Source organism: Dipteris shenzhenensis, chromosome 10, assembly GCF_047967505.1.
Source record: "Dipteris shenzhenensis isolate YYH24624 ecotype China chromosome 10, Dip_SZ_1.0, whole genome shotgun sequence".
Taxonomy (NCBI): Eukaryota; Viridiplantae; Streptophyta; class Polypodiopsida; order Gleicheniales; family Dipteridaceae; genus Dipteris; species Dipteris shenzhenensis.
The window spans coordinates 47,770,484-47,798,298 of NC_141605.1; the positions used below are offsets into that span (position 1 = coordinate 47,770,484).

The following is a 27,815-nucleotide window of genomic DNA, read 5'->3' on the forward strand; positions in this document are numbered from 1 at the left end:
ATGAAAAGGTGTGTACTCCAAAGGGTATGTGCATGAAGAGGTGTGTACCCCTTGATGAGAGGGTACATTACAATAGGAATGTCTCTTCATTAGAATGTCTCTTGTGAAGGGTTGTGCCTCATTAGGAAGTGTCCCGTCGGCAAGGGTTGTGCCCCTTAGGAAGTGTCCCGTCGAAAGGGCATACCCTTCCACAAGTGTCCATTCATTAAACCATCCATAAGTCTAGAAATAGAGAAAGGAATACGTCACAGATCGTGACAGTTGTGCTGCTGCCGTGTACGATCATGGAGCCCATGCAAGTTCCAACTCACCACAATCTAACACATGTGCACACATAACAAATATAAAAATATATATTTATTCTCTGGTTGACCGAAGTCCAATGCTCTTGATCATAATTAAGGGGCTTTGACCAAGGGTCGAGGCACCTTAATTATAGTCAAGTCTCTCCAACCGAAGTTGGCACATCTTGGTTAACCATAGTTAACCTTCTTGGTATAAACCAAGTCTTCCTGACCGAGATCAGGCTTACTTGACTGAAGTCAAGTATCTTTGACCGTAGTCAATTCTTTGACCAATAGAAAAACTCTTTTGACCATAATTAACCCAGATGGAAAACTCTTTAATTATTATCAAATAAATGGTCAACTCTACTTTGACTTAGGATATTTACATTGTGGTGACATTCCCCTCGGCTTCTATTCAGTTGACCTCAACTGAAAAGCTTCCTTGTAAACATCCAAAAGTTGTGGATGATCGGACAACATGTCTTCATCCATCCACTTGGCATCCAATGCCGTATAATTCTTGAATTTTACAAGGTACCTGTAAAATTCTTTGCCTTGAGGGCCTTTGCGTACGGTATGGTACACGATCTGCTTTGGCTGAAGAACCTCCTCCAGCTCATCCACTTCTAGTGGATCCTCTGATATTGCTTCTGTAGGCTCTGGCCCTTTAAATTTCTTTAGAAAACTCACATGGAATGCATTGTGAATCCTCCAATGTTTTGGCAATGCTAACCTGTATGCAACCTCATTTATTCTTTCTGTAACCCTGAAAAGGCCATAGTACCTAGGAGATAACTTTGCATACACTTTTTGTTTGCCTTTGAACTTACGGAGCCTAGCTTTCTCGAACTTTAAATGTACCCAATCCCCTTCCTTGAGATCTAACTGTCTCCTATGCTTATCTGCAGCTCTTTTATGCTTCTCTTGAGACCTTTCAATTGCTGTCCGGACTTGGCTGTAAGCTGTCTGGAGGTCTCTCACAAACTGATCAGCTGCAAATATTTCGTCCTTGGTCCTCAGGATAGGTAGCAGAATCACCTTTCCATAGATGACCTCAAAGGGGGCTTTCCTTGTAGAGTTGTGTACTGTATTATTGTAAGCAAACTCTACCAATGGTAGGTACTTTTCCCAGTCTGAACCTTGGTCACCCACATAGCATTTCAGCATATCCAATGCTGTAGAATTTGCTACTTCACTTTGACCATCTGTCTGGGGATGGAAAGAAGAAGAAAAATTCAGATTCGTCCCCATGTTATTAAATAAAGCTCTCCAGAATAGACTGGTCATTCTGGGATCTCGATCACTGACAATGGACTTAGGCATACCATGATGTTTAAAGATCTGTGCCATGAAAAGCTTAGTCATATGATCTGCCTTTATGGTTTTGCGAACTGGAATGAAATGAGCTTGCTTGCTGAATCTATCAATGATAGTCCAAATCCCATCATTCCTTGACTTTGATCTTGGCAAATCAAAAATAGTCCATTGCAATACTTTCCCACGGTGCCTGAGGCACAGAAAGAGGCATAAGTAGGCCAGGTGCCTTTCTTCTATCATACTTCACTTTCTGACACGTTAAGGCATTCGATAACAAACTGATGTATATCTTTCCGCATTCCTGGCCAAAAGAAATACCTCTAGTGCTAGAGTTGTTGTTGTAATTCCTCTATGTCCAGCATAGGGAGGTGCATGGCATTCCTCCAAAATCTTTTTCCTCATCTCTTGGGTGATGCATAGGCAGTCATCTTTCATTAAATACCCATCTTTCAGGGAATAGTGACTAGTGGACTGCCCCTCTTGCATTTGCTGTAAAATCTCGCCAAAGTCTGCATCATTAGCATATTCCTCCCTCATGCCTTCCAGGTCCTGATGATAGTCACATTATTGACCTGGGGTCTTCGGGACAAGGCATCTACCACTCTGTTCTGAATTCTTGGAGTATGGACAATCTGAAAATGATACATTGACATCATATTTGCCCATTTCATACGCTTCTCGGAAAGTTTTGTCTGAGTTAGAAAATATCTCAGACTTTGGTGATCTGTTTTAACAGTAAAATCTGCACCCAAAAGATAATGCTTCCATGTGTTCATAGCATGAACTACAGCCAACAATTCTTTTTCATAGATTCCCAGATATCTTTCAGCATCACGCAATCTTCGGCTCTCATATGCTACTACATGTCCATTCTGATGTAATGCAGCCCCAACACACTCTCCACAAACATCATCTATGCGTGGTATCGGAAATCTATTTTTGATGGTCATCTTATTCAATGCACGATAATCAATGCACATTCGAAAAGAACCATCTTTCTTCTGTACTAGAAGTACTGGTGAGCAGTCCTCGACACTCCACAAATCTACTGACCTCAAAATCAAGTACTTAGCTTCATTAAATAGCTTTGTTAAGATCGCGGTAGGAGGTTAATCCCATATGCAATGAACTCAGTGCATAGTCCCTCATGATCCTTCGCTCGGCCATTATGAAGTTTCATTACGACATCCTTTACCCCCCCCCTAGTGAATAGGGTGCAGGATGTGGGGTGTGGCCTATGTGATAGGTTAGGGACTGGCTCATTTGAGATATCATAGAGTGTGCGTGCATAATCAAACCATACCTAAGTGTCTGTGAGTGGTGATAGGGACCGTCCCTCTAGAAATCTCCGCCAAAAGTCCTTAGAGTTGTTACTGAACAGAATGTTCAGTAGCTCCTCCTCATTCCAACGAACAAAGTCAAGTTTCTTCCTGTGTACCATTCGACGGTACTCGCGTAGCGTCTCTGGTTCATTCAGAAGACTGTTTTTGGTTTCGAATCTGAGCTAACGGCGTAAAGCCTTACACTCATCATCTTACAAGCTATTACAAGGTACGGTCCCAGGTGGTGGTGGGCGGGTGGAGTGAGTGGTGTGGGGGAAAGCATGAAGAGCAGCCTCGTGTAGTGAGTGGGTGACTAGGACAACACGATCCTCTAATAGGGGTATAAAGTCAATGTATGCGAGGAGTATGTATAAACGACCAGAGTAAGTAGGTGAGTGATCAAGATCAAAGCGTATATCATAGTAAGTGGAGTAAGAACTCAACGGGGTGGAAAGTGTTGTGCGATGGGGGGTAATGCTAAAGAAAAGATAGGTATGATCAGCCCCTGGAGGGAGACGTGCTACGGTAAAGTCAGTGATGCGAGATGTGAAGGCAGGGGATCTCATGATGTAGTCCACAACACTAGAGCCTCCCCCATGTGGAAAGCACGTGAAGCCACCTGATGCGGGCCATTTGTCAAGACCATTATAAATAATGAGATCATGCATCTTGCCGAGGTCTAAAAGGGCTGCCCATAAGATGTGAACGGTCCTCTTCTGTAAGCCGAAACTCGTAGCATACATGCCTCCTCAAGGTCAATGTCTAGCAGTAGAATGGAATCATCCCTAAAGTCGAGGAGTGGTGCCTGACGAGCGCCTATCCTCATGTTGAACTCCCCAACTAGGAGGACTTCTCCACGGCTAGAGAAGTCAACAATGGACTGATAAAGAGCAGCAAATGGGAATGTCTCATCCTCCCCTCGAATATCTCTAACAAAGCGGGAGGTCTCGAAGGGGAAGTGGCAAACTGCAATAAACAGATCCCGACTGTCCATGTGCCAAATCCGGATCCAAAGAAACCTGGAATGTGTATCTCTCTACTCCACTGAGATGGGCCCCAAAAAAGTGTGGATTTGTAAAGGACTGCGACTCGACCCTTGAACCCCTCCTATATCCCTTGTCTCATCTTTGTAGGCAGACTCCCATGTATACCCGCTGACTACTGGTAGTGGGCGCTGTGGACTCTGATGTGTCTATATAAAAGACTATGTCTAACCTGTATAGGATTCCGAGAAGTTCCTTAGTTCTGACCATAAGGTACCATTACAATTCTAGATGGTGCAGGATAGGGTCTCGGATGTCTGAGTCTCATAGACCCCGCCTCCCTATGCGGGAAGAGAGGTGGGTGCCCGACGGGGGCTTGTAAGGTGTCACAAGGACGTGAAATTATGGGACTCTTGATTTGCGACTCTCGTAATTTGTGCGTGATTGCCTTGAGCATCTAGGGCACGAGGTTCCGGCCATGGGGCGGGACTTGGGGAATTAAAATTCCTAGTGGGCCCTTGGAAATAGTGAATGTGCGCTCAGTTACTAGGCAATCAATTCCTAGGGCCAAAGTGTGCAATAGGGGGGCCAAAAGAGTGGTACAATTATATAAAAAATTGCTTTTAGGGCCCAAAAGAGTGGTGCAATTAAAAGACACTGCTTTTTGGAGCCTAGGGCTTTATAAGGGGGGGAAAGCCCTTCTTTTAGAGGCAGTTGGCCAAATCAGTTCCAAAGGAGCCAGATCATCAGTTTGGAGCTGCCAGAGCCTGCCAGGTGCTGCTAGAGTCAAATCGCTTTTTACCAGGAGACTACCCGTCTGGAAGTGCTTTTTGGTTGTTTAATTGCACCAAAGTTTAGCTGTTGAGGGCTTTGTCTTGCAGTTGTTCAGCCGTGTTTGACTGGTTAGGAACTTGGTTGTGCGATTGCAGGAGTGGTTCAGACAGTGGATGCTATTGGGATCTCTATTGCATGCTTTGGTTGGCTGAGGATACAGGATTGACTAGTGATTGGATGCCGTTCACCGTTTGAAGTTGAGCAGGGAATTACAGGGTGGGCTGGACGGGGAGTCGGCGGGCATTGGTTTGCCTGTGATGCAGCTTCCCAGAGACCTTTGTAATCAACCGCTTGGCTTCAAATGAATGTTAAATAAATACCGCAAAAGGCGCCAACGTTTGGGGCCAATCGGTGTCCTTGTTTCCGAGTAGGAGTGCTCTAGCTCCCCTATGATTTGTTTGTGGTGCATTATTACTTGTCAATTTACTCTGTATGCTGTAATTAAGTGGATCCTACCACCCTTTACGTTGTTGAGGCTGGTTTCAGTGGTTCCATTGCCGGGATCCACCTAACTTCTTCAAGAGGGGAGCCTGTTGTTGGCTTGGTGCAAGTACAGCAGACTAGGTGAAGAAGACAGCATACTATTCAGAAAATATGTCGCACAGGGAGAGATCCGTGAGCCTTACTGAGGAGGAAGAGCAAATGTCTCAATTTCTTGGTGGTGACCAGGGTGCAGGAGAGGAGACCCGTTATGTTGCAAAGCATCAGGATGATCGGACAGATGAGGAGGATGTGGAACTATTCAAGGCACAAATGCAGAGTTTCATGAGTGTTTTCACACAGCTCACACAAGATCCTCGCTTCCAGAAGATGATGAGCTCAGATGTGCAGCCGAAGAAAAGGAAGCCTAAGGATGGGGATAGGGATGTTGAAGCTAACAAGCGACCACATGTCACTTTTCAGGATCAGCCCTCTCAAATCCTCTATGGTCAGCAACAGTCTAATACGATTCCAGGGCCGCGATTCCAGGGCTGACTCAAGGTTGGTCTGAATAGTACAGCTTTTCCTAATGCTGGTAGTCTGGGGGATAGAGTGAGTGCTGCTGTCCCTTTTGCCCAAGCACCTGTTTATGACAATTTGGCACCTCAAGGGAAGTTGAAGGACTTTAAAGAGGCAAATGCAACCGTAAAATTTGAGACATTCAATGGGGTGCAGGACAAACTTAGTTCGATGCAGTTTACACAGGAGGGAATTTCACAAAGTCATCCAAAGTACGCCGGGCTGCAAGTTTTCTAAAGGAGAACGCACTTTAATTGTGGACCCCTATGCTTATGCAAAATACCGCACCAAACACATGGGTAGGTTTCAAGTAGGTGTTTTCAACCGTGTGGCTTGCCACGACTTTTGAAGTTGATATTATGACTGCTTGGCATGAGCTGAATTCCATTAATTGCCACAATTTAGAGGAGTATAACAGCAAGTTTTGGGCAGCTTTGTTGCCCGTTAGCTCATACCAGCTTGTTCCTTTCACTGAGCAGGTTGAGAAATATTGTTGCGGGCTGCCTAAGGAGTTGAGAGACTACTACACGAAGACTCAAGTCTCCAATATGTCTCAGCTTATCGAGAATGCTAGCACGGCATATGCTTTGATGCAGGGGAGGACTTATGGGTTCAAAGGTGGACCGAAGCAGGAATCTAAGAATGGATCTCGTGGGGATAAGTCTGACAGAAAAGCTAATCGTCAAAAGGATGAATGTAATCGCTTCTCTCCAGAGGAACGAGGCGCTTTATATGAAGCTGGCAAATGTTTTATTTGCAAAGAGGAGGGACATTGGTCTAGAGATTGTCCCAACCGTAAGAGGAAGGAGCCGGCTAGTGACACAGATAAGCCACGGAATGTTCTGAAGGGCACGAGTTCCTAATTCTACAGCAGGTTGTTTATGGCTGGTTTTGTATAGCATGGTATTTTAGGTACTTGTAAAAAGAATTTTGTATGGCAGAGTCTGCCACTCTTTTTGGCATCCGATTCTAGATGATGTATACGATTTGCAGGATGGTGTTTTCCCTGCTACTTTTGGATGCTTTTTTGTCATGAGGTTTCGACAAAATGAGATTGCTATTTTTGTCATGAGGTTTCGACAAAAATAAGAATGCTATTTTTGCCATGAGGTTTTGGTAAAATATGCATGTTATTCTTGTCATGAGGATTCGACGAGATGGGAATGCTCTTTTTTGTCATGTGGTTTCGACAAAAAGAGAATGGATTCCCCTAGACCTTGGTTCCAGATGCGCAATTCCTGGAAGTGATCTATGTCGTGCATCGTTGGCCGCGATGTACGTGGTGTACTAGTCACATTGGGTGTACTAGTCATTTGGTTTGTAGTGCTATACGTATTTGTTATCTGCAGCTCTACAAATCGTATATGCACTGTTGGTGATCTGTTGGCGGCATGGTTGGGTGTCCACTCAGATTTGGAATTGATATCTCAGGTACTTCGGATGTTCATGATGGACCACTAGTGTGGGTCTGAAGAGATGGCCATAGGTGGGTAAAGCATGCATGAACTATCCCTGGGAAGTATAGTATGAGTATCTATGTGCATGCATTAAGTGTTTACATATGCTCATGATGTACCACAGGCAGTGGGTCCTTAGGGATGGCCATACACGAGGTGGATCGGACATCGTGGGAGCATATTGTTTGTAATGCATGTATGTGGAATGTTTACTTGTCTTTTGTCTAACAATCATTGTAGTGTTTCCACTTGGTTTTCTTTTGCAGGTAATTTTTGGCAATCGAGGACGTTTGCCTTCTTTCAAAAGGGGGGTCTGTCACGAGGACGTGAAATTATGGGACTCTTGATTTGCGACTCTCGTAATTTGCGCGTGACTGCCTTGAGTCTTTGGGGCACGAGCCGGCCATGGGGCGGGACTTGGGGAAGTAAAATTCCTAGTGGGCCCTTGGAAATAGTGAATGTGCGCTCAGTTACTACGCAATTAATTCCTAGGGCCAAAGTGTGCAACAGGGGGGCCAAAAGAGTGGTGCAATTTTTTAAAAACTGCTTTTAGGGGCCAAAAGAGTGGTGCAACTAAAAGACACTACTTTTTGGCGCCTAGGGCTTTAAAAGGGGGGGAAAGCCCTTCTTTTAGAGGCAGTTGGCCAAATTAGTTCCAGAGGAGCCAGATCATCAGTTTGGAGCTGCCAGAGCCTGCCAGGTGCTGCTAGAGTCCAAATCACTTTTTATCAGGAGGTCCCAAAGCCTGCCAGGGGCCAGTTTCGGGTGATCCAAAGCTTGCCAGGGAAATTCGTTTCTACCCAGGGGCCAGTTTTAAGTGATCCAAAGCCTGCCAGGGAAATTCGTTTTTACCCAGGGGCCAGTTTCAGGTGATCTATACCAAGGAAATTCGTTTTTACCCATGCGCCAGTTCCAGGTGATCCAGGGCCTGCCAGAGCAAATCGCAATGGATCCAGGAGCTTGTTGCAAGTGGCAATTTCTGCCATGGTATTTGTTCCAGTTTACGATTTGCTTTTGGGCTCTTCTAGGCTGTTCCAGGTGCCTGTGATTGGTTCTAGGGCTGTTCCAGGAGTTCTGGACTTGACGAGGCTGCTCCGAGTGAACTACGCTTGCTTTTTCAGGCTTTAAGGCTCTGCAGGAGATTTTGACGTGATTTTCTAGGAGCTTTCTGGGTGTTGTGGCTGGTTTTGGTATCCTTCCAGGCGTGGGTGTTCTATTCTAGGCTGCTTCTGGGCTGTACCAAGGCAGAATCAGCTTTCTCTTCAGGATCTTGGGTTTTCTAGCTCGGTGACCTAGCTCTGTGCAGATGACGTAGCTCTCTTGTCTTCCTCAGCAGAGGGGCTTCAGAGACACCTAGACACACTACAGTCCTTTTGTGAGTCTCATGATTTGAAGGTCAACCTGGGTAAAACCAAGGTCATGATCTTTAATACATCTCGAGCCATCATGCGTCAGGAGCAGTTCACATTTGAGGGGTCATCTGTTGAGATAGTTTCATCATACACTTATCTTGGGGTTATCTTCTCCGGACCGAGCTTCACTATGAGACCCGCGATGCAGGCATGCTTGAGTAGAGGGTATGCCTCATTAGCCAGGCTAGAGAGGCAGTGCTTCTGCTCACACTTTCAGGATCCACGCACCAAGGGGTTGCTTTTTGACTCCTTTGCTCGCCCAGCGGGGATGTACGGCAGTCCTTGTTAGGGGCCAAACTTGTCAGATATAGAGTGGGCCCGTGTGGAGCGGCTATAGGTTCTCATACTATCACGGATGATTCGTGGTAAGTCATCCGTTCCTCACCAGATCATTCAGGCTGAGTTTGGGTCACCCCCTTTACAGCTAGATGCTACATTTCAGGTCATCACATATCTGTACCGAGTTAGGGAATATGGGGATTATACCTCGGGGCGTAGCAGGCTACCATGGATAGCTTTATCCTCTTCTATGGCACTTGCAACAGGAGGAGATTAGAGGTGCTGGTATGCACGTACAGAGAGATGGTTTGAGCGACTGGGGCTCCACATGGATAGACTACCTCCCTTCCAGTATAGCATGGATGCTTCTTTCTCTTCCCTCTTATCACACGAGGTCAACCACGTTATCCGTGAGGATCTACTACAGCTACACACTTTTCGGACCTGGTTGGAACCGAGTGAACTCCCAGTGAAGCTTAGCTTCTACAGAGATCACTTCTTACATATCATAGCGGAGGGTTTCATTGACCCACCAGGATACACACAGATTCACCTACCCCACTCGATGAGGATCTCTCTTGGGCAGTTCCGGGTCTCTTCACACAGACTTCGCATCGAGAGCGGTAGAGCAGAGCGACTACCCAGGGAGCGGCGCATATGCACACTATGTGACATACAGGAGGTTGAGACAAAGGAGCATTTCATCTTCAGGTGTCCTTCGAATGAAAAAATTGCATAATAGAGAGACGAAATCAAATACAAATAGATCTATAACTCTGAAAATACTCAATAGGATTATTGAGGGTGAATGGACGGTGGGTGGATGGCTAGGTTATCGTTGCAAGAAGGGCTCGATGCAGCTCAATGACGTGGATGGGAGTAGGATGGTGGTCAATGGAGAGGGAGGAGGCCTCATGTTTCAAAACCCAGGAGTGAGCTCCTTTTGCACAAAAAACATCCTCCACCAAAAAGGGGGAATCAAGGACACGACATTGAAACTGCACAATGGCCGAGCTAAGGATCACGAAGGGCTATGCACTGAGTTTATCGCATATGCGATCGACACGTTAGCCCCGCAATCCTAGCAAAGCTATTCAATGGCGCCGTTTGCCATGGCTTCCCCCGCACCTGGACACTCATCACCATCACCCCCATCCACAAGGCAGGGGATCCCATGGACCCGAGTAACTACAAGACTATCATGATTGGACATGTGATGTCCAAGATCTATGCAACGAGGGCTCAGAGCAGAGGGTTAGGCCGGTTTCAGGCAAGACCATGGGACTATGGATCACATACTCACACTCTGGAGTGTATTGAGCAGGCCAGATCACGAAAGGAGAGGGTATATTGCTGCTTTGTGGATTTCCGCAAAGCCTTTGACATAGTACCTCGAGCTCGTCTCATCACACACCTACAGACACTCGGATTTGATCAGGAGATCATCTGGGCAGTCATGGCACTTTATGAGAGAGTCTCAGTTCGGACAGGTGCAGGTTGGACAGATGAGATCTTGAGTACCATAGGAGTCAAACAGGGTTGTCCCTTATCACCAACCCTGTTTCGCCTCTACATCGATGAGCTTGAGACTTTCATGGGAGCGTTCGGAGGGACCGGTTGCTCACTTGTTGGGATCATCATCAGGATTCTTCTTTATGCAGATGACGTGGCACTCTTGTCGTCCACACCCGAGGGGCTCCAGCGTCACCTGGATGCACTCACCTGGATGCACTGCAGGCTTTTTGTTTATCCCATGATTTGGAGGTCAACCTTGGCAAGACCAAGGTCATGATCTTTAACACCTCTCGAGCAAACATGCAACGGAAGCAGTTTACTTTTACTTTTGGTGGGTCACCAGTTGAGATCGTATCCTCATACACTTACTTGGGGGTCATCTTCTCCGGCCCGATCTTCACAATGAGACCAGCGATGCAGGCCAGACTGAGCAGGGGATACGCTTCGCTGGCTCGGCTAGAGAGACAATGCTTCCACTCCCACTTCCAGCACCCTCGGACCAAGGATCTTCTCTTCGACTCCTTGGTCGCACCAGCCGGTATGTATGGCAGCCCTTCTCCACTCCAGCTAGATGCAGCCTTTTAGACCATTATATATCTACACCGGGTTAGATCATATGGGGACTGCACATCACGGAGACAGAGGTTGCCATGGTTGGCTCTCGATTCCTCCATGAGGTTGGCAGCAGAGGGAGACGAGCGATGCTGGTATGCACGGACTCACAGATGGTTTGTGAGACTAGGGTTCCACATCGATAGGATACCTCCTTTTCAGTACAGTTTAGATGCCCCTCCGGTACTCCCACCCACCATCCCGATCAAGCCACACACCAACCAGGTCATTCATGAGGATCTCCTGCAGCTACACACCTTTGGGACCTGGTTGGAGTCGAGGGAGCTTCCAGTGAAGCTGAGTTTCTACAGAGATTACTGTCTTCGTATTTCGGAGGAGGGATTCATCACACCACCGGGGTACACTGAGCTTCATATGCCTCACTCACTACAGATCTCCATCAGACAGCTTCGGATATCATCACACCGCCTCCGCATAGAGAGCGGCAGAGTAGAGGGGATTCCTAGGGAGCATCGCTTATGCATATTGTGCGACTGTCAGGAGGTCCAGTCGGAGGAGCATTTTATTTTCAAGTGCCCAGTCTACTACGAGATCCGAGGCCGCTACCACTACCTCTTCAAAGACAGCTCCGAACTCCTTTCCAGATTCCTCGCCTACCCAAATCAAAGATGCCTCGCGGCCTTCATTCACGAGGGGGTCCAACAGAGAGAGTACTTACTTAGGCGACGGGGCTTGGCCACATCATCAAACACCTCTCAGAACACGATCACAGAGTTCTTCCCATCGAGTGACATTGATCGTCCAGTCTCTAGCCGCAGACGTGACAGAGACCCCGACCCGACGATCGCAGCACGACACACGAGACATCGAGGGGTGCACAGATCACTCTGGGGGACCTCCCGTCATTGTTTAGACTCAGGATACATCCCACGGGAGTCACGGTGGCTCTGGTCTTGCGTTGAGCCTCGTCCAGGAGACCGAGCACCCCTTGACGGGCACCAGCGTCCCATCACCGACTATGCACCAGCTAGGGCGACATGACATACGGAGGATTCCGCTCTGCTCCAGTCCTTTTCTTTTCATTGTTACATCCATTTGATTATGTATGATCAGACTTAGGATTCAGCATGGGTGATGATGCTCGTTTCAGTAGCTCCACCCTTACTGTGATTTGTATTAGGTTTTCTTTCAGTCTCATAGACCCATCGGTCTTCCGAAGACTCTAATAAAATTTCTTTCTTTCTTTCTTTCTTTCTTTCTCTGTGTGTGTGTGTGTGTGTGCAAAGCATGTGGTAAGGATTTCCTCTATACAAAGGATGTGTTAAGGATTTCCTTTCTCTATGCATATTTGTCAATGTTCTAGAGAGGAATCCTTGAAATATTTCGTAATGTTTTGAACTTCTCCACATCCCTACATGCTTGCAAATAGGCTTATTGAGCGAAACCTTCTATAACAAGCAGAACTATGTCGCTACACAACATACATGTATGCCTTAGACTGCTCCTTACATATATGCACATACAAGGTCAACAAGGATTTATTAGGCGGATGCTGTTCAAATTGCACTCCACATCATCAATAAGACAAAGACTAGAGCAATCGGAGGCATCACACCAAAGCAGGCTTATTTTATGTGAAAAGCCTTCTATTGAGCATTTCCATATTTTTTGTCCTAAGGCCATGTCGATATTCCAGATCAAATCATAAAGAAGTTGGATTCAAAGTTCAAAGCATGTATCTTTATCAGATATAGCATGGAGCTCGAGGGATAGAAGCTATACAATCTCGATACAAAGAAGGTTGAGTGAGCAAAGATGTCTTCTTCCACAAGGAAGAGCCCACGACAATACTTCAATTGGGGCGTCTAAATGCAAAGGCAATGGCGAGGGTGTATAGATACCTCCCTCTCCACATAGAGAGGGAGATTCACAGAATGATGATGCTCCAATTCTTTCTAGTCCGCCTCCCTCAAAATCTTTTGCCTATGATGGTGCAAGAATCCAAAATCACAGACACTCCAAAACCCAATGATATGGATTAGAGTGGTTCATGATGCATACTGACGCGACCCCAGCACTCCTAAAACCTCTGATCTGCCAAAGAAAACACAAGAACACACCAAACGTGAGGAATCTGAGCAAGCTACTCACCACCCAACCATCTACGGGATGCGATCCCGAATCAGGAGATGTCCCCTCCAAGCCACCAGTTGAGCACAAACTCCCAACCAAATCCTAACCAGCCTAGTGTCCCATACCACCAAGTGCGGTGAAGAAGCCCAGTAGACAATAATCGTAGGTGTGTGTGTGGAAGGTATGCAGCTCATCGTCCTCCAACAAGCCCCGTAGGGATGAGGAGGACTCAAGATGGTTGTAATGAGACTTCGGTCTGACAATAAAGTGTTTTTCTTCTTCACGTCGAGTTCTTCTTGTTAGTGTTTTCTTTGCATATGCGCTAGTAGAGGTAGAATAATCTTTAACAGTTGGTATCGGAGCCACCGGATCTAGGAATGGAGACTAAGAGAGAAGAGAGATTCTAGGGGAGGAACTGAGCTCAATGATGAGCTCTACTCTCAGAGAATTGCGCCATCTCCAAAGCGAGCAAAAATTACGGGTGTTGTCAGCTTCATGCACACTTCAAGACCGCCACGTAGTGTCCATGCAAATTGTCGATCACACCCATGCTCACGTGAGGTTTACTCTCCTCCAACAATACTTCCCCTCCTCTAAGAACTCACTCCTGAGTTCGCTAAAAAACCCGAGAATGTCCTCTAGACGTTCTGTAATGTCTCCCATGTTGCATCCTCCTCAACACGATCCTTCCACTTGATCTTGTATTCAGTGATAGTTCTATTACGAATCTGTCTTTCAAGACATTCTAGAATCCTCTCAAGTTCGTGTGGAATAAAAGTCAAATCGGTAACTTCTATTATTTCTTGAGGAGAAACTAGTGGATCATCCGCACCCAGTAACTCCTTCAGTCTGCTGACATGAAATACTGGATGTACTTTAACATCAGGAGGCAATTCTAGTTTATATGCAACTGGTCCAATTCTTTTAATAACCTTGAATAGACCACAGTATCTAGGGGGTAACTTCAGAACCAAACTAGTACTTAGGCTCTTGGATTCCTTGGGAATGCGCAAATAGACCATCGTTCCTTCACATAACTCTCTGGGTGAACGATGTCTATTATTATAAAATCTGTCCCGATCTTGGACACTTCTAATAGACTCCTTGGCAAACTGCAACATTTCTTGCATGTCTTGCAAGAATGTCTTTGCAGCATCATTTCGAATTCCCTTGAACCCAACCATAACTGGTGACTTAGGTTGAAACCCATACATAAGCATAAAAGGACTATAACCAGTACTCGAATGCTTTGCACTGCTATAAACAAATTCAATCATGGGGAGATAATCTTCCCATGAAGACTGTCGCTTAGAAACATATGCCCAAAGCATATCTTCAACCAATTGGTTGACCTTCTCTGTATTGCCATCAGATTGTGCATGATCTGAGGAACTCATACTTAGAGTAGTTTCCAACTTCTCAAAAACAAGTGTCCAGAAGTTACTTGTAAACTTAAGTGCAAGACGGTATTCGGATGAGACTGCAAAACGCCGTCAGAGTCAATAAGTTGCATGACACTCTCTCTACTATGTCTGGGACCAAGTGTAGAGAAAAAGTGTTTATTGACTCTCCCTCCCATCTGTATCCAAAATGACTCCCGTGCATGGAAGGCATACTCTACTCTCTGATCAAGCAATGTCTGCAAGTGAGCCCTTGCCGCAGCAAGGCGCTCCTGTATCCAAGCATCTGATGGTCGTCTCTGCTCCTCCCTCTACAAGGCTGCCAATTGCCAGCGGATACCAACCTCCCGCCTGAGTACCTCACCTCGCCGAGCACCAGCAACGGAGTGATAAAAGTCGCTGATACTGGCAAGTGCTGTGGCCACATGTGAAGGACCAGCCACCCCCCCCTGCATGTGAGAAACCCAGATCTCCAAGACTACCTCTGTGAGAGTTTCATCCGTGTATAAGGCATCGGGGATCCTCAATCAGCAATAGGTTAAATGCTTTTTGTTGTTTATCAGTGCATATATAAGGAAGACCATTTTTTGTCAAGCTTATTAAAGGCTGCCAGATATGAGATAAATACCTGAGAAATCTACTATGCCATTTAATTTCACCAATGAATCTCCCTAACTATTTCAGATTTCTAGGTGGAAGGGCTTTCTAAATTAGCTCAACTTTCCAAGGATCGATTACTATGCCTTCTTCTGAAATGATATGGCCCAACAGAACGCCTCTTTTGACTCTAAAAGCACACTTGTCATCACGATTCAGACCCAATCTCGCCATTCGAAACTGAACTTCAAATGCTCAATATGATCTACCTTTTTGCCAGACACACTAAAACATCCAAAAATACCCTCATAATCTTAGTAAAAAAAGAAGCCAAAACTTGTTGAATCCATTTTTGGAAAGTAGGTGGAGCCTTTTTCAGTCCAGAGTCATTACATTGGTGGTAAATATTGATTACCAAAATATGAAAGTTATCTTATTTATGTCTTTTGGAGCCATGACAATCTGATTATAACCTCAAGAAAACTGTATATTTCATGGCTTGCTACAACATCTAACATAGTATCACAAATGGAACTGCAAATGGGTCTATGATTGTTGTAGCATTTAGTTTCCTATAACCGAAGTTTACCATTCTTTTTTTGAACAATCACAATAGGTGATAACCATGTTATCTTATCTAAGGGATAATAAAGCCAACCTTTAGAAGCTTGTCAAGCTCTTCCTTGACCTATTTGGCATAATTCGGATTCATCCGTTATCCTGCTGAACAATGGGAACTGCATCTTATTTTAGATTAATCTTGTGTTGACAAAATGTCGGATCAACTCCCTTCATGTCGGTGATGCCATGCAAAAATATCTTTGTGTTCTAGTAATAAAGTCTTCCAATGCTCTTTGAGATCACCTTGAATATGGAGACTGATTTTTACCATTTTTGGAGACTGGACTGATCCCAAATTCAAATCTTGAAGGTCATCTTCAGTAACTTTGGAACTCTTCCTCATATGCTCTGCATAAGCTTTTTTTGCTTGAATGACTGCATGAGTTTCTGATTCATCTTCATCTACATATTTTGTTATCTATTATGTATCTAACTTCGACATCTTTGCTGTGGTTTTGTCCTTTGCCACTGTCTCTGCATCAACACTATTATTTTTCTAACATGGTTCGTAAGCTTGGGGTTACACATGGACAGATTTCCACCGTTTCAATATAGCCTTGAGGTTCCATCCATTCCACTAGCCTCTTAGGAGGTGAACCAGGTCATCATAGAGGATCTCTTGTAGATCTACACATTAGACCTGGTTAGCACCTACTAAGTTTCCGGTGAAACTCAGCTTCTACAGAGATCACTACTTACAAGATATGGATCTCAAAGAAGGGGTCCATCAAACCACCAAGCTACACCCAGATCCATCTCCCACATGCATTGAGGATCTCGATGGGTCAATTCTGGGTATTTTCGCACATCCTACAGGCTTGAGACAGGACGAGCAGAGGGCATCATATGCAAGAGACAAATCTACACTTAATGCGATATGCAAGAGACCGAGACAGAGGACCACTCAGCATTCAGATGCCTTGTATACTATGGGATCCGTTCGATACCGATTTCAGCCCACTCAGAGAGTTCCTAGCACATCCAAATCAGCTGCAGGTGGCTACTTTCCTTCTTGAAGCCCAAAGACACATAGATCAGCTCATAGGAGCATAGTTGAGAGCATATGAGGGACCAGCTGAGCCCACCAGTCACAGCTCAATCATAGATTTTTTATCCGATAACCCTAGCCAAGGACAGCAAGGGACCAAACACACTAGAGAGCCAGAGGACACAACTTCACAGATTCGACCCTGAGAGGACACTTATATGAGGGCCGTAGACATATCCTCTCTCTTTGGCAAGGGAAAATGAACCACTAGAGTGGAAACTTGTTAGACATCGTGCCACATCATAGAGACTACAAAGGAGGGATGCACCTAAATAGGCCGAGCAAAATGACTGAGTTTTTCTCTTGATGCTAGCCCTCGCCATATCTTGAGCCACTGTCAAATGAGTTCCTCCTGTCTCTCCTCAGACATCCAGTGGTGTTGGGCCCACAAACAGCATACACAGGTCCAACCTCTCAAGGATGGGTGGCCGATTGATACACACACAGACACACATATATATATACTAGTGTAAAACCCATGGCAGGCCACGTAATATTTGTCCACACATCCACGAAAGCCATAGGGTGGATGAATTGCAAAGCTGATTCCAAAGCATTTATAAACTAGGGATTGAATTCTGTAATTTCCGTTTGCAGCGAAACGAGCGATCGATGAGATAAAACACGGTAACGGAGGAGCAGCGAGAGGATCATGTGATTGAACGTAAAGATTGGACATGAATGATCGAAACAAATAGACGTCAATTGGATCTTACAAATCAGCGTGCTGATTAGTACTTGGCTGACCGGCGATCATGCGCATCAGTGGCAGCGATTCTGTCTAGTTTTATTTTTCCCCCATGAAAAAGACTTCTATTAAGTATGAAAAAACCCGCGTGAGCAAGCTCAAAATGGAAATACATCATGTGGTGCATGAAAGAAAGACAGAAAGAGATTTTATTAGAGTCTTCGGAAGACCAATGGGTCTATGAGATTAAAAGAAAACCTGATACAAATCACAGTAAGGGTGGAGCTACTAAACGAAACCCCCCTGAAATAGGGAACTGAAAACTCAAAATGAGCTAGAAAGAAACCAAGGTTGAGGTTGAAAGTGCCACCTTAACCCTGCTGCAATCTCTAAGAAAAAGGGGGAACCATTCCATTCCCTAATGAATATAACCCTCCTAGCTGAGGCTGCCCAGGAAGAACCCTGCATGCTCGCCCATTGACCATAGCACTGGAGAAGATCATTGAAGAGGATGTAGAAAACCTTCAATAGCACACGATCATCGTCATGAACGAACAAGCAGTGCATGTCTTGTCCACCCTTGTCTATCAATAATTTTCTGGCTGGTTGAACATTCCGAAAGAAGGGCACTGCATCCAGTCAATTTGAACTCAAGCCAAAGATCAAACATAGCATCATTGTTTCGATGCCAAATCTGTGTGTTGCAACCAAGTGGGTTTTTATTAGTGCAATGCGTGGTGCGAAGAAAGGGGAGGGAGGAGTCGCTGCGATAAGTGGATTCGATACAGGTCAGAGGCAAGTCGAAGTCTGCAATGTGCTGGAGGCTCAGAAAACTTTGCTGTTGCTGGGTGGTTACAAAAATCAGCCATTGCGAAATGCCTGTAGAGTACTCTCATCAGCTATGCGTAGGCAAGGATTTCTGGTAAGAGGATGAAGAGAGATGCATGCAGCCGTGAGTGAAAGCCATCATCAAGCTCTTCGACAAGCTCCAACAGCTTCATGCATGGACGGATCGCCAAGGTCGATAAAAATTAGAAATGAAACCGTCTCCACGCCCAACAGTTTTTGTTTTTCTCTACCGAACAAGTGACTCAAATAGGCTCTCCCTTCGGTATTCCATGCATTACATTGTCCTTTAACTCGTAGACCATTTGCTCTTCTACAAACCCTACTATCCTCTCTCCCTCTCTCTCTCTCTCATACACACAAGCATGTAGAGGAGGGAGGAGGAATGAATGTCATACGATGGATGCAGAATAGACAAGGACCGTAGAACGTAACTAAGTAAGATGCTCTAACAAAAATTTAAGAAAATGTATCAAACCAATTCATATATTGACAATTCCATGAAAGAAATAAGAAAATGGGTCAAAATGAGTGTTGGGAGTAACGCTTACCATATGGAATTCCAAGGCAGAAGTCGTGAATCTTGGCACCCTTTTTTTTGTTATCAAATGAATGGGACCTTAAAGCTGTCTCTGCAATATCTTTGATAGGGTCAGGAGCATTTTCAGCAATATAAGTTAAATTCTCTTTGCTCCTTTCTGCAGTTTCCTGCGCTGTTGCTGCTAGGGCTGCTCTTGCCTTCTCAGCTTGCTCCTTCAATTGCTCTGTTGTGTCCCTCAAAACACCTATGACTTTTTCTGCAGACTCTCCAGTACTATCTTTCCACCCTGCTTCTTCTTTACTCGCTTCATTTTTAATATTGTCTGCGGCTTTTTCTGATGATTCCTTAGAGTCGTCCACTTTTTTCTTCAATTCTTCCTGGATCCCTTCAACTTTCATGCCTTTCTCCTCACTGTCAGCAGGACCCTGGCAGTACAGACATTGCAGACTCAAACTATAGTCATGCAACTGAGAGAAACAAAGAAGCAACTCTCACATAGCCACAGTCCCTACAGAAAATGCAAGTTCAAATCCATTCGGCTCATAATTGACTGTTCCTCCTGTATCTTCTGGCATGTTCCAAGACATCTCCTATATCTTTAGAATTGCTCCAAGAGATTCCTTCTTTTAAGTTCCAAAACGTATATACTAACACAATTCACATTTTGAATTTAAAAATCCATAGCAAGAATCATACAGAGTGATAGACAACACGTGAAACCTTTCATCACTGAGGTTAAAAAATTAACCTGCATGTGCACATATGTTTGCATGCACATATATGTACATACTAGATACCTACCTCTCTCTCTCTCTCTCTCTCTCACATAGCCATATAGCCACTCTGGGTAACTATATTGCCAAGGTTCTTAAATATCGTGAATGTTGTATTACTCAATGTATTTCAAAATAATTGTTCTCCCCCCCTTCCATAAAAAGAAGGAGACACTTGTATCGTGACTTTTATGGGTCCCATGGGTTGGTATTTCGGCCCCCAGAGGACGGTAATACATTCTTCTTCTTCTTCTCCTCTCTCTCTCTCTCTCTCTCTCTCTCTCTCTCTCTCTCTCTCTCTCTCTCTCTTCATACAAACATGCATGCATGCGTGCACAACAAACAAACACACATATATACTTGTGTATGGATATGCAATGCACGCACGTGCACACACACACACACACACACGTCTACATGTGAGTGTGTATAGATACATATACATAAGCAAGAGAGAGAGAGAAAGAGAGAGAGAGAGAGAGAGAGAGAAATATGTATTAACATCTTAGAGAGGTCTTGCGGGCCTATGAGACAAATTAAAGTATCAAATTGACTCATGCTCATACAAGCCGCTATGGGCAAAGAGAGAGAGAGAGAGAGAGAGAGAGAGAGAGAGAGAGAGAAAGAAAGAAAGAAATTTTATTAAAGTCTTCAGGAGACCGTGAAGGTCTCTATGAGACTAAAGATAACTAGTACAATGAGCATAACGGTGGCGGTCTCAAAACGGTCCGGTCAACCGTTTCTTCAAAAAAGTTATGAAGGACGGTGTGTCTAGTCCTGGTGCAAAAAATGTGTATCTATCTCCAGAGAGAGAGAGAGAGATCTATGGAAGGCCAAAGAGGACCTATGAACAAAGTCAAAACTACATCACACGGAAAAACATTCTTGATAGGCGATCTATATGTGTCTAGCACAACCTATGAATCTAATGTTGGAACTGAAACAGAAAATAGAATAACGAATACACTCCATGTATTGGGAGTTTTTCTTGTCGTGCGCTCCATGCAGGCCCACCCAGGGTCCCACTGCAGTAATAATGCCTATGGAACATGTCCAAAATCTGTTGCCATTGCTTCCTACTCCTCTTTGTGGAATGCACCAATGGGCATCCTGAAGCAGCCCGATATTGCAATGCAGCAATGAGGGTTGCCTTGAATGGGCAAGAGCTTGCTTGACCAATGTCCAATTTCCTACAACTCTACACCTCTAGAGGGCAGGCTCGGGGTCCGAATCTTGACGACCTCAAGTCAGTCTTGTAGGAACAAAGTGGATACAGGTTGTGAACACAAGTGAGCAAGAGTGCACACACAAGAAAGCTCCAATAGAAATGTTCAAATGAAACAATACAAGTACTTGGTATATATAGTACCCAAGTACTACTGGTCAACCATAGGGTTGACTTTATGCCTACAACACCATATCTTTGTAATCTCTTATAAATCCCCCCTCAAAGATATGGCTGAAAGTACCCTGGAAACATCTTAGGTGTACCTTGCAGTACCTTAAGTACCATGGTTGCACCAATTCATCCAGAAGGATATGCAACCTATGGGAGTACATAAAAACAATGTCGTTGTGAATCACTTCACAACCCCCCTTGACATTGTGAGAATGTCTCTGATCCCCAACCCATGTCGATGTCGTAAGAAAAGATCTGTTGACAGGGCTTTGGTGAAGATATCCGCCACATTGTCTTCAGATGGACAATAGATGAGATCAATGAAGCCATCAGAAATACAATCCCATACATAATGATAATGATTTTCAATGTGTTTCATGCGAGCATGAAAGACAGGATTGTTGGCTATGGCAATGCAACTCTGGCTGTCACAGAAGATAGAGTTTGCTTCGCCATCTCGTGCATGATGCAAGTCACTACTGAATGGCAAGCGATGCAATTTGCCAAGTGCACACCCCTCATACACTTCATTTGCTGGTTGCTGTAATTTTGGCATTCCCTGAGTCATATTATTATTGTACAAGTAGAACAATGCCCTGTGATGGACATGTCCAAACCTGGCATGCCATAAATCAGCCTGGGAAGTGTTTGCTACAGCCAATACCTTCTGATCATAAGGCTGAGCATCAAGCTTGTATAAGCCTCTGTCATATGTGCATGTTGCTACAACCTCATACCCTTTCTTTGGATCCTTGATCCTGCATTGGTTATCCTGAAATTCGACCAACATATGTTGATCATGGACAATGTTTGAAACTGAAATCAGATTTTGCCTCAAATCTGGAACATACCAAACATCTCGGATTTACTTAACTTTCCCATTATCAAGCTGAATGGGAATGTGCCAACTCCGATGATGTCTTGAGAAGCATCATTGGCACATGTAACCTGTCTGCCATGAATATGTGTGATGCTCTCAAACCACTCCTGGCGAGGAGTCATGTGCTTAGTAGCACCACTGTCGATATACCATGTATCACTTGCAACAAGGGAAGCATCCCCTGATTGATTTTCAGCATTCAAATCCCCCCTAGCATCCATCTTCTCATTAAATGCAGCAAACACAAAATCTCTATCACCTTGGGCAAGATGGGCGTCACCATGTGCATCTGAAGCACGAGTTTTAGTGGGGGCAACAAAATTATTGCTAGAGCTATCCCTTTGCCTCTTCTTTTCATTGGCAATCCTTTTCTGACACTCTACGATAAAATGCCCTAGCTTCTTGCAATAATTGCATTTGCCCTTTTTCTGATTTTTGCTTGAACTGCTTGCATTCCCCTCCTTGGGCTGAGTTGTATGGCTGTGTTTTGGCTCAAACTTTTTTTGAAATTTGCCCTTTCCACCCATGGCAAGCGCTTGCTCACCCTGACGAGAGGCTTTGGCAAAATTTGAGCATCTTTCCTCTTCCTGCAACAAAAGCCCAAGTAACTCATCGAACGAGAGTGAGGCTACCCTGAGAACAATGGTCAATGAAGTGACGAATGTGCCATATGAGGATGCTAAGCTATTGAGAGTAATAGAGACGAGCTTCTTGTCTTCTATTTCCTCATCAATACTTGTGAGCTGATCACGTAGATCAATGATCCTGGCAATATGATCAGTGATGGCCTAGCCTTCCTGCATCTCGAGATCCTTGAGCTGATTTGTCAAGGCAATGGCCCTTACCTCATTCTTAACATGATACATATTTGCCAATCTTTCCCATGCTGCCTTTGCATCCTTGCACGACTTGATAATCGTCATAATGTGCCTCTTCACATTTGTGGCAATCGCTTGAGCATTGCAGCGGTCAAACTTCTTCTGCTCCTCCGTCGATGCTATGGGACTAGCAGGAGGGGCTGTAGCAGTCTGCTGTCTGCCTGTAGTCTGACTCGAATAAGCTGTGCTGGATGCCTGCTGGCGTCACCTCATCCCCACTAACAATATCCCACAAGCCCTTACCAACCAAGATGTTCTTAAGCATGAATGACCACAAGGCATAGTTTGGTCCATCCAACTTGTGACCCTCGGACAAATTGCCAAAACTGTCTGAAAGAATCGACATGATGCAAAATGGGATACCCACAAGCTGCAAATATACCTGCAAAAAGAACTGCAAGTCCCAAAAGTGCAACTGGCTGCAAATGTGCCTGCAAATCCCAAACTAATACTGGCTGTAAATGCAAAGTATGACTGGCTGCTCTGAAATCCCACTAACTGCACAATGCAATCACTGCGAAAATAGCATCAACCAATCACTGCACTCTGCTGCAATCTGAAGTGCAATCCCAAACTGAAAATACACAACCCAAATCTGAAAGAGCGCACCCACGAGTGCTCAAATGCATCCAACGGAGCTCAAAAGCATCCACAACTATAAAGTAACTACAAATGCGTCCAACAATGCAGAGTATCTGCAAATGCACCTAAGAGTGCAAGAGTATGGGAAGTGCACCTGAGAGTGCAAGAGTATGGGCTGCAAAAACAGTCCCAAAGCGAAATACACAGCTCAAAACACTTATTGAAAGTGCACCTTGGCTCGAAACACCTGCAAAACAGTCCACTGACTGTGTGGGCAAGCTAGGGATGACAAAGGAGCTGAAGTGAGCTGCTTGGAGCTGAATGAAGCTGTCAGGAGTACTTCTGAACACAATACACGTGTAGAGAAGAGCCTGGAGAAGTATGGAAACCCTTGGAGCTGCTGGAACACACCCGGGAGAGGCTGGAGCTGAAAAAGGTCCAGATCTAAGCAGAACGCCCAAGAACAGTCGAAAACTGCTCGAATCGCCTTCTAACAAGTCGTACGGGCTCGAAATCAAGTTCCGACAAGTTGTACGAACTCGCGGCACTGTCGCACAACTGTATGGATAGATCCGTACGGACTGTACGGACATCCATACAATTGTACGGAAAAAAGAAAAAAAATCACCTGAAATGCTACGGGAGAGATTTGTTTGTATGCGGGCAGCTCCAAAATTTTGAAAAACATCGAAATCGGACCTCAAAAGGTCAAAAAACAGCCACTGGACTGTTGGAGCTACCTCAAGCGAAAGCTGGAGAGCTGAATGTGAGAACCAGGAACGCGGACTGGAGCACCAAGCTTGCAGGTGTCTGGAAGCAAGCGCAGGAATGGGCTCTAGAGACAGAAGCACTCTGATACCAAATGTATTAACAAAGTGGAGACAAGTTGTGAACACAAGCGAGCAAGAGTGCACACACAAGAAAGCTCCAATAGAAATGTTCAAATGAAACAATACAAGTACTTGGTATATATAGTACCCAAGTACTACTGGTCAACCATAGGGTTGACTTTATGCCTACAACACCATATCTTTGTAATCTCTTACAAGTCTGGCCTCCTCTCCTGTGAAGAAGTCTATCCTGGTGTCAAGGGCAATGTGAAGAAGTCTATCCTCCTCTCCCGGTGTCAAGGGCAATGTCCAACATATGGCCACATCAGCCTAGATCATAGCCTAACAACCTCACGTACAAATAGTGTGGTACATTACTGGTCAATAGGGTCAATGACTTGCTCATGTCCAAGTGCCCATCAGGAAATAGACGCTAGTATCATCTTGGAATATTGTAGTATAAGGGATGCCACATTAGTGTCCTACCCTGTTTCCTGAATAAAGCAATCCTCGCCGGATGGAGGAAGTGCATTCCGCAGAAGAAGAACTTGGTGGTATGTGACTGTAGTGAGGATACCCATGTTTGATCACTGTGTAACTACCATAAGTCATCTCTCATCACTGCTCATCTCTCTCTGCTTTGAGCTGCATAGACAATCGAAATCTGTGATGATCTAAAATGAAGCATTGGTGCAGGTCTGTCCTGGGCACGAGGGTAATGCAAACTAAAAAGCATGAAACGATTAAAGAACCACAGAAAAAATGAAAAGAAGACTCAAAAAGTTCTCTCTCCATATCATAAGGTCAGTCTTCCTTAAATACAATCCATTGCCATTCCCCCATGGCCTCTACACAAACCATTATTTGTGGGATAATGCTTCTATGCCACATGGCATTCTCCTCCTCGACCCCATTTTAGACCTTTCTTACTCCATTCTCCACAAGGCCTACTCCCTGGTGAATGCGAAACAATAGGATGAGAGAACATGCCTCCCTCTATATGGCATAAATACATTTGGTGTTGGAGCATGCCCCCAAGCTAGCATGATTAAAAAATAAATATCTACAATAGAACCTCCTCCATGTTGCAAGTATTCAAATGATCATGGCTAGACACTGATAAATCAATAGTATCTCATGTTGCTGCATAAATTAATGGTAGGCTGCTTCTAATGACCCAGGCCTCTTCTAGGCCATCACCTCATCCAAAGCGCACCCCCCCCCCTAAATATAACTCCTGAAACCCATTGTTACATTTGCAGCAAAATGATAGAGCTCCACAAGTCATCCCATCAGTGTTGGGGTAAAGGCACATTGCCACCCCTTTATTAAAGATATGACACCTATGACTGTCTTAAGACAGTCATAGGGTGAAAAACCTAATCCTAATAAAACTTATGAGTTTGTGGTGTGGCTCATCACTTCACACCCGCATCTTTTGTGTCACCTCTCTCTCTCTCACTCTCTCCCCGTTATACTTCTCCCTCTTCCTTCCCTCTCAACTGGTATCAGAGCCATCATCTCTCCCTCCTCACTCCTGCCTACCACTCCCTCTACCCCACCTTGTCCCCTCGGGACTCGTGCCCTCAGCAGCGTGCAGGCGACGTGGGCGGAGCTTGGCATTGCGCAGGCAGCGCGGGCTGCAGCGGGATAGCGAGGGCGGTAGCGCGGGCGACAGCGCGCGTGCGGGCTGAACAGGGCGGCGCGGAGCAGCGCCAGCAGCTGCAACAGCAGCAGCCTGGTGCGCACCCAGGCAGCCTCAGGGCCTCGAACAGGGCGGCGCGCAGGTGCGCACGTGTACGGACGTACGGCCGTCCGTACCGTCATACGGACACCGTACAGGCGTCCGTACTGTACGGACGCCGCCGTACGTATTGGGAGCTGCGTCAGGAATTTTTTTTTCGTCAGGGAAGAGCATTTCGAAAAAAAAAAATCTCTCTGTTCTGGGATTTCGTACCCTGCACAGGTACAGCAGGTACAGTGGTACCCTGCACAAGTACACAGGTACAGAAAGTACAGTAGTTTTTCTTTGGGGAAAGAAGAAAAAGAGAGAGCATTCCCGGCTGTTCAGTTCTTAAAACTGTGTGTTGAAGGTACAGCAAGTACCCTTGTGTCCCTCGTGCTTGAGGTGACTAGTACCACAGTGTGTGGTGGTTGCACAGTTATCTTGTTTCGGGAAGGTAATGCCTTGATTTTGCAGAGGGCTTTTATGCTTTTGCTGAGTGCAAATCTCAGCTTTTGGGTGATAGTTTCAAAGGGCTTTTGCCTGGAAGCTTATGCAGTGTATGCCTTGAGGCAGTGTGGAGCCAGGGAGCCCACATTGGTCTTGTTTCCGCAGTGTATTCAGTGACATTTCTGCAGGTCACATTTTGTGTACGACACCTTGGAAAATCTCAGTTGAGCCACGCTTGGCCAGGGCGCATCGAGTTTACTCGGTCCCTAACTGTCCATCGTTGACAGTGCTCAAAAGATTTTCTCTTCAGTGTTTGTACGTTGTGATCTGTGTTGCTATTGTGTACACAGGGCTGTTTATGCATTGCATTGTCAGGTGAAAGTGCCAGGAGAGCGCTGCATTTTGTATGCTACCTCATTGTTGAGGTGTTTTTCACTTGGTACAGGTGTCAAATCAAGGGGCTTTTGCCCAGATTTTGCTTGAGAGCACTTGGGTTACTGTTTGAGACCTTCAAATGCCTTTTATCCCCTTGGCAGAAGGGTGATTGCTTGGGATTTGTCCCATTTTCTGTTGCAGGTTTGTGACGGGCTGAAGTGTCTGGAGCCTCTTTTTCAGTGAACAAAACAGTGTATGACAAGTGGTTTATGCATATAAAATTAGTGCAATACCTCATCTGAGGTGGGAGAAGTGATCAGGACAGCAGTGTTTTGTGCTTCGTCAGCTGATGATGCACTGTTAAAGCACTTGTGGAACAGCTGCAGCATTCTGAAATTACTGTTTTATGCCTATTTGAGCACGGTACAGTGTGTCAGAAGGTACAGTAACTGGAGGGAAATTTTTTCTGTTTTGCTGCAGATTTTTTGACAGTAAAAACAGCACTATTGTGAGTGCTCCTGGCTCTTGATAGAGCAGGTTTTTTCTGAGAAATCAGAATTTTATTCAGTTCTTTTTTGACTTACAGGGAGTCAGGTACTTTCCTTATCTGATATGGCATCAGGGGGAAGTGAATCATCAACTTTGAACATAAAGAAATTGGAAGGGGCACACAATTATGCATTATGGGCAGAACAGTGTTTGAATGTACTTCTGCTTAAGAAGATTTCTAAGCCCATAAGGGTGAAGGGTGTCAAGCCATCTGGGATGTCAGATGATGAGTGGGAGGAGCTAGATTTGTCCGCGAGGGCTGCTATCATGCTTACTCTCAGTGATTCTCTTGTGTACAATGTTCAGGCTGAAAAGACCTCTTATGGCGTATGGCAGAGGCTAGCAGAGTTGTATGCCCAAAAGAGTTCAGCCAGTAAGGTTTATTGGTTGAAGAAGCTTGTTGATCTTCGCATGAAGGAAGGTACAGCTATGACCTCACACTTGAGTGAGTTCAATGCCATCTTTACACAGCTGATTGCACAGGGGTTGAACCTTGATGAGGAGTTCAAGGCTACTTTCTTGTT

The 27,815-nt window shown here is 45.1% G+C and overlaps 1 protein-coding gene across 1 annotated transcript in view; it reads right to left on the reverse strand.

Annotated features, from left to right (window-relative positions):
• Positions 1-27,815, reverse strand: part of LOC147897909 (protein FATTY ACID EXPORT 3, chloroplastic-like) — a 61,324-nt gene that overhangs the window by 25,939 nt on the left and 7,570 nt on the right. The window contains exon 2 of the mRNA XM_087380840.1: positions 18,863-19,277. Coding sequence (XP_087236966.1) covers positions 18,863-19,277 — 415 coding nt within the window. The remainder of the gene's footprint in view (positions 1-18,862; positions 19,278-27,815) is intronic.